The following is a 10,694-nucleotide window of genomic DNA, read 5'->3' on the forward strand; positions in this document are numbered from 1 at the left end:
AAATTCCTTTTAGTTAACATTGAAAACATAATTTGTCCGGCCGCTAGGGGCAGTATAACAGTAGTCATACAGACAGGTGAAGAAGAGTTTGACAACTAATGTAATGTCAATAGTTATCATTAAGTGCCCATTTTATTAGTTATTTTCAACCCTCATATTTCAACTTTTTGCTAAGACATAAACACTCAAAAATAATTTCCTTAAATTCCTTTTACTTAACATGTTTTTTTGTTATTTTGCAGTTATTGAGTTCAACTATTGCGCAACTGTAACCCACACAAACAGCACAACAATGTTATGATCTGCTGCCTTGTTGTCCTCATTAGTCCAACCACGGCGCACTCCATAATTATTGACATTTTTGATGCACTCATGGAAAGTATGGGGGCAGTGTGAAGGTGCCCCGGGGGGTGCCGGTGACAGGGAATGGAAATAGAAAGCCCAAAACAACACTCCCATCCATTCACAGTCGCACCAGAGTGAAAACAAAGGTGGCCATGTTAAATAGATTAAAAGGGATTGCGCCGGGTTATTTTGGGATGTCCCGGGAATAGACCGTCACTCCGTCAATCTGTCAATCCATTGGAGCGGTCGCTCATTCGGGAGTTCAGTGTCAAGGCATCCCCATCATGTCGCTGAGGCTCCTGCCCGCCATCGTCCTGGACGACGAGGACAACGATGGCAACTTCACCAAGTGGATGAGCAGCTATTGGGGACACGGAACCGAGGGACGTGGAGCTACGGCACCCTCGCGTGAACGCAAGCGAAGTTTTCGGAGGCCGACAAACGGCAAGGCTGATAGACGGGCGTCGCTTCCTTCAGTGGTGAGAATGATTCCAACAATTCCAACCCTTGATTAGACATTATTTCCCACTTTTAACCCGAATTTAAGACACAAACTATTACTATTAGAGACCCTTATAAGTAGACCAGTTTTTCAATTATCAAGAAACAGCTACTGTATTTACCCATACATATGCCACACCCTAAAAATCGCCCTAAAAGGGTTGAATTTGACAATTTCTCGCGTATAAGCCGCCCCCTGATTCCCAGTTTTTGTCTCCATATTCAAAAAAATCATTGTCAAAATACATTTTGTTTTGTATTTTATCTTTTATTTTGAAATAATTGACCATACCATAACATTATCTTGCGTCATGGCATTATGGTGTTTTGTTTTTGTCACTTTGCAGTCATTTTTATGCGCATATAAGCCCTACCCACGATTCAGTGATAATTTCTTATGCGCATATAAGCCCTACCCTCGATTCATTCATCATTTCTTATGCGCATATAAGCCCTACCCTTGATTCAGTCATCTTTTGACAAAAGCAACTTACATAACAGGCAACAGGTTGACATGACAGCTGTTTAGCGTTGATTAGCCACACACGTGCTAGCCTAGCTAAGCTCAAATGTCCTTCTCAGTCCCAATTAGACGCCATGAAGCTAAACCAACTGCACGAGGCAGTCACGCCGGTAAGTCACGTCAAGAACCGAGACGACAAAGCCGAGATCCGCCCCCACCAGAGAGCTCGCCGTTGCTCTTCCGACGACAACGGGCGCACCAAGTCCGCCATCCCAGAAAACCGCATTGGGACCATCCCGGAATTGAGTGAATTCTTCCAAAAGAGATTATGTCTTCAAGATAAACGCAAGCTTTCCATAGTGAGTTGGACTTTAACAGAGGTTTGTTTAAAATTCTGGATTTGACAATTTTTTACTATTTCAGAACGACGATGCCAAATTGTGTCTGCTGTGTCATGACAACATGTGTCCAAGTGGGGGCGCTGTTCAACAACTGCACTGTGTGCACGCATTCCACAAGGAGGTAAAACCACTTTTGTTGAGTTTGCATGTTCTCACCTGGGCTTGCGTGGGTTTTCTTCGGGTACTCCGGTTTCCTTCCACATTCCTGTAATTTTGTCAAATGTCCGGACGTTTGGTCGCCCGGACGTTTGACAACATGACAGATAGTTTACTGTTGAAACCAGCTCTCAAAATTATATTCACCCGGGTGACCAAACGTCCGGTGACCAAACATCCAGGCGACCAAACGTCCAGGCGACCAAATGTCCGGTCATGGTAATCTGTTTTCCTTCCATCATTCCAAGAAAGGCATGAATCCTCCCCATTGACTCGGCATTTGACATTAGCCACCGCTAGCTAAAAACAATCCCGCTCACTCGTCTGGCCTTGTGATGGAAGAGCGCTCATAGGTCGGAACACGGCGGCGGCGAGGAGGCGGCGACAAAAACTGGGGCGGCTAGCCTGGCCAGGAGATTCCTCAGCGACCGAAGGAAGTCCGCGGACGAAGGACGTCAAGAAGAACAGCAGCATCAATACACCTTCCGACGGCAGCTCTCCCTGCGCAGACACCGCTAACTGCTAGCTTGAACTGTTTTCTTTCTTTTAAGGAAGACGGGAATGAAAGAAATGGGATGGAATTCACATTAGAGCGTGTATATACTTTTCACGTCTTTTTTCAGTGTGCGGAGCGATGGATAGAGAAGAAACAGGCATGTCCCATGTGTCGCATCATGATGTGCATGCCCAAACTTGTCTTCTGGTCCTCATCTCGACTCAAAGTCCCATAACAGCGCCCTCTACCGTCTGTGACCCCTGCATGAGAACCCTGCCTGGACTCCCTGCCTTTCCTAAAATATATTTGAAATGATTTTAATGAATTTGTAATTTTTGTGGGTTTCGCAGTGAAACTTTAATGTTTTTTTCGGAATGAATATGTATAATCATAATTGCTAATACTACTGCGGTACACTACAGGATAAATGCTAATAAATTAATTATTTTTGGAAACCTCCGTTTTTCAAATTAATTAATTTTCATGGTTTCTATTTTGAATTATTTTTTTCTTTGTCGTTTTTCAAAGGAATTCATTTTTTTTGGGTTTGTTTTTCGAATTATTACTTCTTCCTTTCAATTAATAATCAATTCAAAAAACAAACCCGTAAATAAACGGCCTACAAACTTCCGTAATGAATGACAGGAGTAGGACTTCAAAATAAGATTCAATAACATGGACAACAACTATTTAAGTGATAACACCAGTCGGTAAAGGGAAAAAACAACAATATATAGTAATTAGGGAAGTGTAACTTATTTTTGGAGTCCATTCACTACTCCTAAATTACAATAAATATATATTTCCATGAGTATTTTATACGGATTGAATCTGAACCATTCAGGGACAACTATTAGTTTAATTCCTTCGCATGTGTTACTTTTTCTCTTCAAAATATTAACCTATGTGTGTTGTCATATGGTTGTTGTATTCCTATTTATGGAAATAAATACGATTTATTTGTTGTTGTTGGTCTTTTTGTTTGTTTTTTAAAGCTTTTTCCTAAACCGGAAGTCTTCATGTTTATTTTTAATTTTTTGTTTTCGATAACTAAATTGGTGACGCTATTTATTCATTCAGTTATTATCCCCTATTTGGATGGATATAAATATAAAAAAGGTACAGAAGTGGACAAAAGAAACTCTTCGATTGTGGACGTGCTGCGGCTCTCGGAAAGTATGGAAACTTTTACGTTTTCTCTTTTTTTTCACTGTTAAAGCAGGCGGAGAGAATGTGCACACGTGTAAACTCTGTGATTGACGTGCGTTTGGGCCAATGGAAGTTTAGCATAATGACGTCACCAGAAATGTCAACCAATGAACTATCGAGGGGGGAAAATGGGGGGAAAAGATGTTGTGAAACGGTTCGGAGGAGAGTCGGATTTTGGGAGAGTCCATGTTTTCTCCGAGGAGGAATTTATTTAAATTTAACGAGTGAAATGATGGATAATTCACGATGTTTTCAATTATATCTTCTCTAACGTTTTCTTTTTGAAATCTCCAGAGACAAAGCTACTTTTGGTAAGACCACCCTGTACGCCTATTTCTCTATTTTCCACTAATTACTGACGTAACTTGATATTTTCATTTCGGGGGAAAAAGTAGTTTATTAAGATATGAAATTAATTTTAATTTCTTTAAACTCCCGTTAACGACACAAAAGTCACGACAAGAATGTTGTTTTTGACTGAATTTCTAAGAAATAAACATTGACGGTACAAAACCTACTATTAGTCAGAAAAAAAATGAAAAATGGTACATTAAGTTGCTATTTTGGCAAACTTTTTTACGAATAAACTTTTTATTTTAAATTAAAGAATGGTGAAACATTTAACAATAGTACTGCATTTAATTAACAAAAAAATCTGTAGTTTTTTATAGCCTCCAAGCTAGCTAACTTTTAGTAACACAAGCTAGTTATAAAAAAACGGCAATTCAACGATTTCTTATTCATTTATTGATTTTATTTATTCGGCCATTTTTTAAATTAAAATTGTACACCTTCCTTACACATAGACTCGAAAAACTTATGTTAACAGACTCACATACCTGTCAACCTCGAACCATTTGTGATCTTACCAAATTTTGTTTTCGCCCTTACATATATGTATAAATACATGGAAAATCTTACCACTTTACTTTTTTGTAAAAAATCACGAACAACAAGTAGGAACAGGAAACGGAAATCACATGGTGAAAGTGTTACAAAACGAAATGTTTATCATGATCTTTTTTTTTTAGCCAATCAGAGGCGCCGGTACATATATCACTTGGCAGACATGCGTTTCCGGGAAGAAACAATGGCGGATGGTGAAAAATGGCTAGAAAGTGCCTTAATTTATTTTTTTTTCTCAAAATCACCGTTTAGCGTACCATTTTCATGTGTACAGCGTACCAATATAAAAATGGGCTTTCAGTTGTACCAATTACGGCGAGAACGTACCAGTTGACAGGTATGGACTCATATTTTGGCAACACAGTCTAACAACCCATTAAAAAAAATATAATAATAATTTTAATTAATAATTAAAAAATAATGCAATTTCCAAGATTGGGAGGCATTAAATAATTAATTTTTCGGGACAAAACTATAACCAGCTGTCGTTATTTCATGTTGTCATTCATAAATCCCTTAATTTGTATGGTTCTTCTCTCTTCTCGTTTTCAATTAAACAAGAAATGATGATTCATTTTAAGTGAAAACCTGATGGAGGGGTTGCCATGACGACACATTTGTTGTGGCATGGTTACCGGCAAGAACAAAAATCCACTTGTGTTAGAGTGCCTTTCAAAAGGTGACCTTTGTTGCCGCAAATTATTTGATCTCCTCCCCAACAAAAGAGGCTTAATTACATATTAATTAAACATTTAATTAATAACATCATAAATATATTTTTATTATACATTATTAGGGTTCATATCATAAGGAATTAATTCATCCGTTAATGTTTTTTTTCTTACTGCAAAACAGAAAATAACCAACAAATAGTCAATGTTACTTTGCCAAATCCTACTGGTGAAAAAGAGTATTGCAAGTCTTGTGCACATATTTTTTTTAAACTTTGTTGACTTTTATTTTGTATTTCTTGTCCTTTTTTTCAGAGGTGGCGTCATGGGGAGCTTCAAAGGCCACGCCCTCCCCGGGACCTTCTTCCTATTGGGCGGCCTATGGTGGACGGCTAAGCACTCGCTGTGGCACGCTAGCCGCCGCAACAAGAGCATAGGCTCCACCCGCCTGAGCGGCAGGGTGGCGCAACGCCGGCTGGAACTGGTGGAAGCCTTGCTGATCCTCCTCTTTTCTTTCATGGGTGAGCTCCAATCCACTGGACCGTGACGTCATCTCCGCTGGTTCGATCCCGATTTGCGTCTTCTACTACTTTAACTCCAATTTCGTTCATTTTTTTCATTTTCAAACTATTTTATTCTTACTTTGGGATCAAACCCTCGACCCCAGGACTGCGAGGCCTACATAAAAAACACTTTACAATGGACCACACAAAATTCCGTTTTTTATAGATCTAAAACAATGTTTGTTTAAGCTTTTTTAAAATATGTTTTTAGATTTTACAAAATGATTTTTGAACTAAAAACAGAAAAAATGATCAAAAAATGACAATTATTGATTTAAAAGGGGGAAAATCAGAAAATTTAATACACATCTATAATCTTCATTTGAATTTGATCCTAAAACAGAAAGTCGGCACTCATGATTGACTTTCCCGGGCCACACAAAATGATGCGGCGGTCCAGATTTGGCCCCCGGGCCGCCACTTTGACACATCCAAACGGTTGAAAATGGCTGTTATTTGTCGCGCAGGCATGATAGCCGAGCAGTTCCTGGCAGACGGGCCGCGCCTGAAGCTGTACGATTTTGCCGACAACCACTGGAAGGACTTGATGAACTGGCAACACGCCACCATGTATCTGTTTTTCGCCCTGGCGGGAGGCGTGGCCTTTGTCGTCCACGCCACCGAAGCGGCGCCATTTGCCCTGGACAGGTTGACCATGGCCATCGCCTTCTTTAATGAAGGTAAAATGCAGCACACAGGAGGGGGTGCTGGAAATCTCAATCCAGATCTGGCAACAAAACAAACTCAAACTAAAGTGATCCAAAACAGACTCGTTTTAAGTCCTAATCTGAGCCGTTTTATCTTCGCAGGGTTCCTCTTCCTCTTCCATCTTCATGGCCGAAGTGCTCTGGACGTGCACTTGCACATGCTTCTGGTGTACGCCATCTTCGGGGGTGCCGTAGTGGCCTTCCTGGAGCTTTTCCACAGAGGCAACATCCTCCTAGAACTGTTACGCTGCACCCTAACTTTGCTGCAGGGTAGTTGGTTCTGGCAGGTGGGTGTCAAAACTCAACGCTTATCCTCAGGAGGTTCGCGGAGGGTGCTGGAGCCTGTCCCAGACAAGTATGGGCAGCGAGCGGGGACAATTTGAGTCGGTTGCCAGATAATTGCAGGGATACCCTGAGTCGGTTGCCAGATAATCGTGGGGACACCCTGAGTCGGTTGCCAGATAATTACTGGTTATTAGTAGTTAGAGGAGGCCGCTAACCAATAGATGGAGACCATATTCATGTGCCTTCTGGTCCTCGTCTCAGATTGGCTACGTGCTGTACTCGCCCAGCGGCGCCGTGTGGGAGCCCAAGGACCACGACAACGTGATGTTCATCACCATGTGCTACTCGTGGCACCTGGCGTTCGCCATGCTCGCCGTGGGCGGGGTCTATTGCCTGGTCAGCTGGTGAGAATCCCGCCGCTAGCACCCCGAGCGTTACAAACTAAATCTTTTTGGTCCATACATCCATCTATTTTTGCATACATATTTCATACAAAATTGGTATACTTATATCCGTTTATAGTGGCGACCAAATGTCCGGGTGACCAAACGTCCGGGGACCAAATGTCCGAGTACCAAACACAAAATGTCGTATCTGTTTTTTTGTTTTTTGTTAGTGCGGTCCGTTCCCGACTAAAGAAGACCCCCCCGGCGGAAATGGGGCTCCTGAAGCGCCGAGACAAGGACCCCGAGTCGGAGGACGACGCGGTGTGAAAGTGGACCCGCTTCACCCTGCCGCCACCGTTGTTTTCCTTAGATTTCAAATCAGGGATAAAATAGTTCCAATACAGTTCCAATTTGTTATTTTACTTTTTTAATATCCTATTTCATCTTGAACAAACGCCAAATTTGTATTTAGTGCACTCTTTTGCAGTATTAAAAGATATTTTTTTCAAATTTGATTTTAATTACAAGTCATTTAAAACAACAAGAGTAAAATTAGGGATGATGCATATTTTAATAGGCATTTTTACTACTTGGTTAGTTTGTAAATCACTTTATTTATTGATATTTATTACTCTTGTCTTGTAATAGCAGTTGTTGGAAAGTTTCTCATTTGGAATTATGAAAAATACTCATCTTTTTTTCATTAAAATAAGTAGAAATCTGGACTTTTTTGTTTATAAATGGATTAAAATTAAAATACTCAAAAATATAATTTGTCTTTTCCTTTTTTAGAATGATCAAATAATTTGCAATCAAAATAATGTTTATGAATTTCATTCATTTTCTGTCCCGCTTATCCTCACAAGCGTGGCAGGGGGTGCTATTCTATCCAGTCTAGCAGACCAAACCCAGATTGAACCCTCCACCGGACTGTTTCAGACCCACGGGCCGTATGTTTGACACACCCAGAAATACAGTGATACCTCTATTTAAAAAACTATTTTTTTCCTACAGAGATACCTCTAAAACATTCTGCATAACTTAAATTAAATTGTTTATGATCGTTTATGATAAAATAATTATCATTTTTTTGTCCGTTCTCCCAAAAATTGTTTCTTCCGGGTTACCATGACAACGACACGAAGCATTGTTGCATTTTCCCGTCAAGAGTAAGACCGCTTCCACCAGCAGTGACGTCACACAAACTCACAGGTAAGCCACGCCCACACGCCTGAGGAAATAAGCGAAGATTTCCAATCCGTTTCTAAACGAGAGTAGTCCAGTTTTGGGTCAAAATGGATAAACTCAAATCGGTTTTAAGCGGCGAGGAAACACGGAGAGATGATCGAACAATTTTGGAGGTTAGTGATTGGCGATGAATTTGATTGGTTTGTTTAATCAATCAATTGTTCAATTAAGGTTTTGCTGTCTGTAGACGGTGAATGAGGCGTCCACGTTGGGATGGGGGACGCGGGTTAAAGGATTCATCGCCTGTTTTGTCATCGGAGGGGTCGCCTCCATTTTGGTAAACTTTCTTTTTTCATGGGATTGTCATTTTTTTAAAGCGACAAAGTCATGTAAAGATGGTGGCGTGTTGTTGTTTTACTGGTTTTTCTCGTTTTTGGGAATGTGGTTCTAGTGCTCACGTATTAGTGTTCAGATACATTCAGATACTTTTTATTGTTCATGTTTTCGGCAAGTTTTGTAGTTAAAAAATGGACTTTCATTCAAAAACAATGTCTTTAGCTCACGGGCTGAGGTTGCCAAAGCGAGATGTCCAGTTTATTTAACATGGAAGGGTTGCCAGATAACCTCCCAGTTCAAATTGACTTATTTAATTCCATAGTAGAATGATAATTAGTTTTAAAAAATACGATATGTTTTTGTAATATTTAAATTTCACAATATTTCTTCATTTTATTTTGATTTCAGGACTTAATTTGACCAAAATCTCCACCTAAAAGACAGAAAAATGGGATTAAAGTACTTGAAAATGATAAAAATGCATTGTACTTGCAGGGAGTCTGTTTACTTTTCCTCCCTAGGATCGGACTCATCCTTTTCATTGTTTTCTACACTTTTGGCAACATTTGTACTTTGTGCAGGTCAGTGTTTTTTTTAACTCTATTTTTGAGGGGTGTGCAGATTTATGCAATACTATGTCCCCCCCCATCCCAAACTTTTGTTTTTACAATCTATTTATACAATGTTTTTCCATATATGAAAATCTGTTTTTTAAACAGTGATTTTTAGAATTATTGTTATTTTTTAACGATTTTTTAGATTTTTTTTAATTTTTTAACATTTTTTGTATTTATTTTTTATTTTTTAACTTTGCATGAACTGTGTTCCCATAATGCTTTGCAGTACCATGTTTCTGATGGGCCCTCTGAAGCAATTAAAAAGAATGTGTGACAAGTCAAGAGCATTGGCGACCACCATTATGATTGTGAGCAATTTCAACAAAAATCATATTTTTTATCAATAATGATTCAAGCTTACGTCAATATTTTCATGATAATTTTATAATTCCAGACTTGTCTTGTACTGACGCTGTGTGCTGCATTCTGGGTGAGTACTTTGTTTACAAGTCATTGGAAATGTTTTTTTTAACTGGTGGCCATGTTTTTTGGCTTTTAGTGGAAAAACTTTGGTCTGGCGTTGTTGTTCGTCATTTTACAAGTTTTGTCGTTCACCTGGTGAGTTTATTCATAAAATATTGCCGCATTTTTAAGCAGTGTTGGTCTAAAAGTGATGATTTTTATTTACAGGTACAGCCTTTCGTACATTCCTTTTATCAGGTTGGTTGTTTAATGTAAAAATATTTCCTTGTGTTAAAGACTTTGATGGAATAATGAACATGATTTTTTTTCCAGGGACGCCATTTTGAGGCTGGTGGCTATGTGTATGAAATGAAAGGCTCGACTGCATCAATTTTTAGAAGGGGCGGAGCTCTTTTATTTTATGATAAATTACAGGGGCTGCCATTTATGTATATTTTATTACAGATGAGTTTGTAGTATGACACAAAAGCTGCTGATGTTGATGTCTGTATAGTGCATTTTAAATGTTTGATTGTAAATAAAGTGTTTCTGTTTCATTTTATTGCTATTTTAGTTGTCTTAAAATTATTCTTAAATATACAGTTATAGTTTCAGTTTAAGGGAAAGAAATCAAAGCTTGTTGGATGTTTGTGATTTGTTTTGTTTCCACATGCTCTAAAATGTTTTCATCTTTATTTTACTATTCATAGATAAATATAAATAATTCAAGGTAATGTTAAAAGTCATTTATAATTCATAAATGTACATTAAGGCCGTTAAATTTCGCTAATGTAGTTATATTGATCTTTACCTTTTCATTCTGTTATAAATATTAGGTTGAAATGTATTTGTGAAATGATTTGACCATAGATATAGAAAAATAAGGGTGGATTTCCAGCTGTAAATACGTGGCATTCATCTTCTATCAACAACTGCTCGGTTAAATAGGACTTAATATGCAAAACTTTTATTAGAAAAAGAAAAAAACAGTGAGCTACAATAGTTTCCAAATGCACTCTCCGTTCTTTGGCACTGACGCAAAATGGCCGCCTATGACGACAC

At 38.9% G+C, this 10,694-nt stretch overlaps 3 protein-coding genes across 4 annotated transcripts; all 3 read left to right on the plus strand.

Moving 5' to 3' along the window:
- Positions 1–107: 107 nt before the first annotated feature.
- On the plus strand, positions 108–3,327 carry lnp1 (leukemia NUP98 fusion partner 1). Of its 2 annotated transcripts, none has more exons than XM_077716145.1 (4): positions 108–824; positions 1,429–1,668; positions 1,733–1,831; positions 2,209–3,327. In XM_077716145.1, exons 1-4 carry the CDS (start codon positions 630–632, stop codon positions 2,383–2,385), a joined length of 711 nt encoding a protein of 236 aa, XP_077572271.1. In that variant the 5' UTR covers positions 108–629; the 3' UTR covers positions 2,386–3,327. The 2 variants fall into 2 exon arrangements, with proteins under 2 accessions (XP_077572271.1, XP_077572272.1); XM_077716146.1 differs by having other exon boundaries at positions 110–824; positions 2,490–3,327.
- A 393-nt stretch (positions 3,328–3,720) lies between these two features.
- Positions 3,721–7,771, plus strand: tmem45a (transmembrane protein 45a). Its single transcript, XM_077717330.1, has 6 exons — positions 3,721–3,882; positions 5,464–5,669; positions 6,179–6,391; positions 6,521–6,705; positions 6,965–7,107; positions 7,320–7,771. The coding sequence occupies exons 2-6, from the start codon at positions 5,474–5,476 to the stop codon at positions 7,414–7,416; spliced, it is 834 nt and encodes a 277-aa protein (XP_077573456.1). The 5' UTR covers positions 3,721–3,882; positions 5,464–5,473; the 3' UTR covers positions 7,417–7,771.
- A 523-nt stretch (positions 7,772–8,294) lies between these two features.
- Positions 8,295–10,194, plus strand: sft2d2a (SFT2 domain containing 2a). Its single transcript, XM_077717350.1, has 7 exons — positions 8,295–8,450; positions 8,525–8,614; positions 9,109–9,194; positions 9,457–9,538; positions 9,625–9,788; positions 9,861–9,890; positions 9,966–10,194. The coding sequence occupies exons 1-5, from the start codon at positions 8,385–8,387 to the stop codon at positions 9,700–9,702; spliced, it is 402 nt and encodes a 133-aa protein (XP_077573476.1). The 5' UTR covers positions 8,295–8,384; the 3' UTR covers positions 9,703–9,788; positions 9,861–9,890; positions 9,966–10,194.
- The last annotated feature ends 500 nt before the right edge of the window (positions 10,195–10,694 follow it).

This window comes from Stigmatopora nigra, chromosome 5 (assembly GCF_051989575.1).
Source record: "Stigmatopora nigra isolate UIUO_SnigA chromosome 5, RoL_Snig_1.1, whole genome shotgun sequence".
Taxonomy (NCBI): Eukaryota; Metazoa; Chordata; class Actinopteri; order Syngnathiformes; family Syngnathidae; genus Stigmatopora; species Stigmatopora nigra.

What these genes read in the sequence shown, in the direction of transcription:
- sft2d2a (XM_077717350.1), top strand. Translation starts at nt 8,385, where the DNA reads ATGGATAAACTCAAATCGGTTTTAAGCGGCGAGGAAACACGGAGAGAT. An exon ending in ATGATCGAACAATTTTGGAG is followed by an intron (nt 8,451 to 8,524) that starts GTTAGTGATTGG and finishes TGCTGTCTGTAG; the next exon opens with ACGGTGAATGAGGCGTCCAC. An exon ending in GAGGGGTCGCCTCCATTTTG is followed by an intron (nt 8,615 to 9,108) that starts GTAAACTTTCTT and finishes TTGTACTTGCAG; the next exon opens with GGAGTCTGTTTACTTTTCCT.
- tmem45a (XM_077717330.1), top strand. Translation starts at nt 5,474, where the DNA reads ATGGGGAGCTTCAAAGGCCACGCCCTCCCCGGGACCTTCTTCCTATTG. An exon ending in CCTCCTCTTTTCTTTCATGG is followed by an intron (nt 5,670 to 6,178) that starts GTGAGCTCCAAT and finishes TTTGTCGCGCAG; the next exon opens with GCATGATAGCCGAGCAGTTC. An exon ending in CATCGCCTTCTTTAATGAAG is followed by an intron (nt 6,392 to 6,520) that starts GTAAAATGCAGC and finishes TTATCTTCGCAG; the next exon opens with GGTTCCTCTTCCTCTTCCAT.
- lnp1 (XM_077716145.1), top strand. Translation starts at nt 630, where the DNA reads ATGTCGCTGAGGCTCCTGCCCGCCATCGTCCTGGACGACGAGGACAAC. An exon ending in GGGCGTCGCTTCCTTCAGTG is followed by an intron (nt 825 to 1,428) that starts GTGAGAATGATT and finishes TGTCCTTCTCAG; the next exon opens with TCCCAATTAGACGCCATGAA. An exon ending in TGCACGCATTCCACAAGGAG is followed by an intron (nt 1,832 to 2,208) that starts GTAAAACCACTT and finishes TTGTGATGGAAG; the next exon opens with AGCGCTCATAGGTCGGAACA.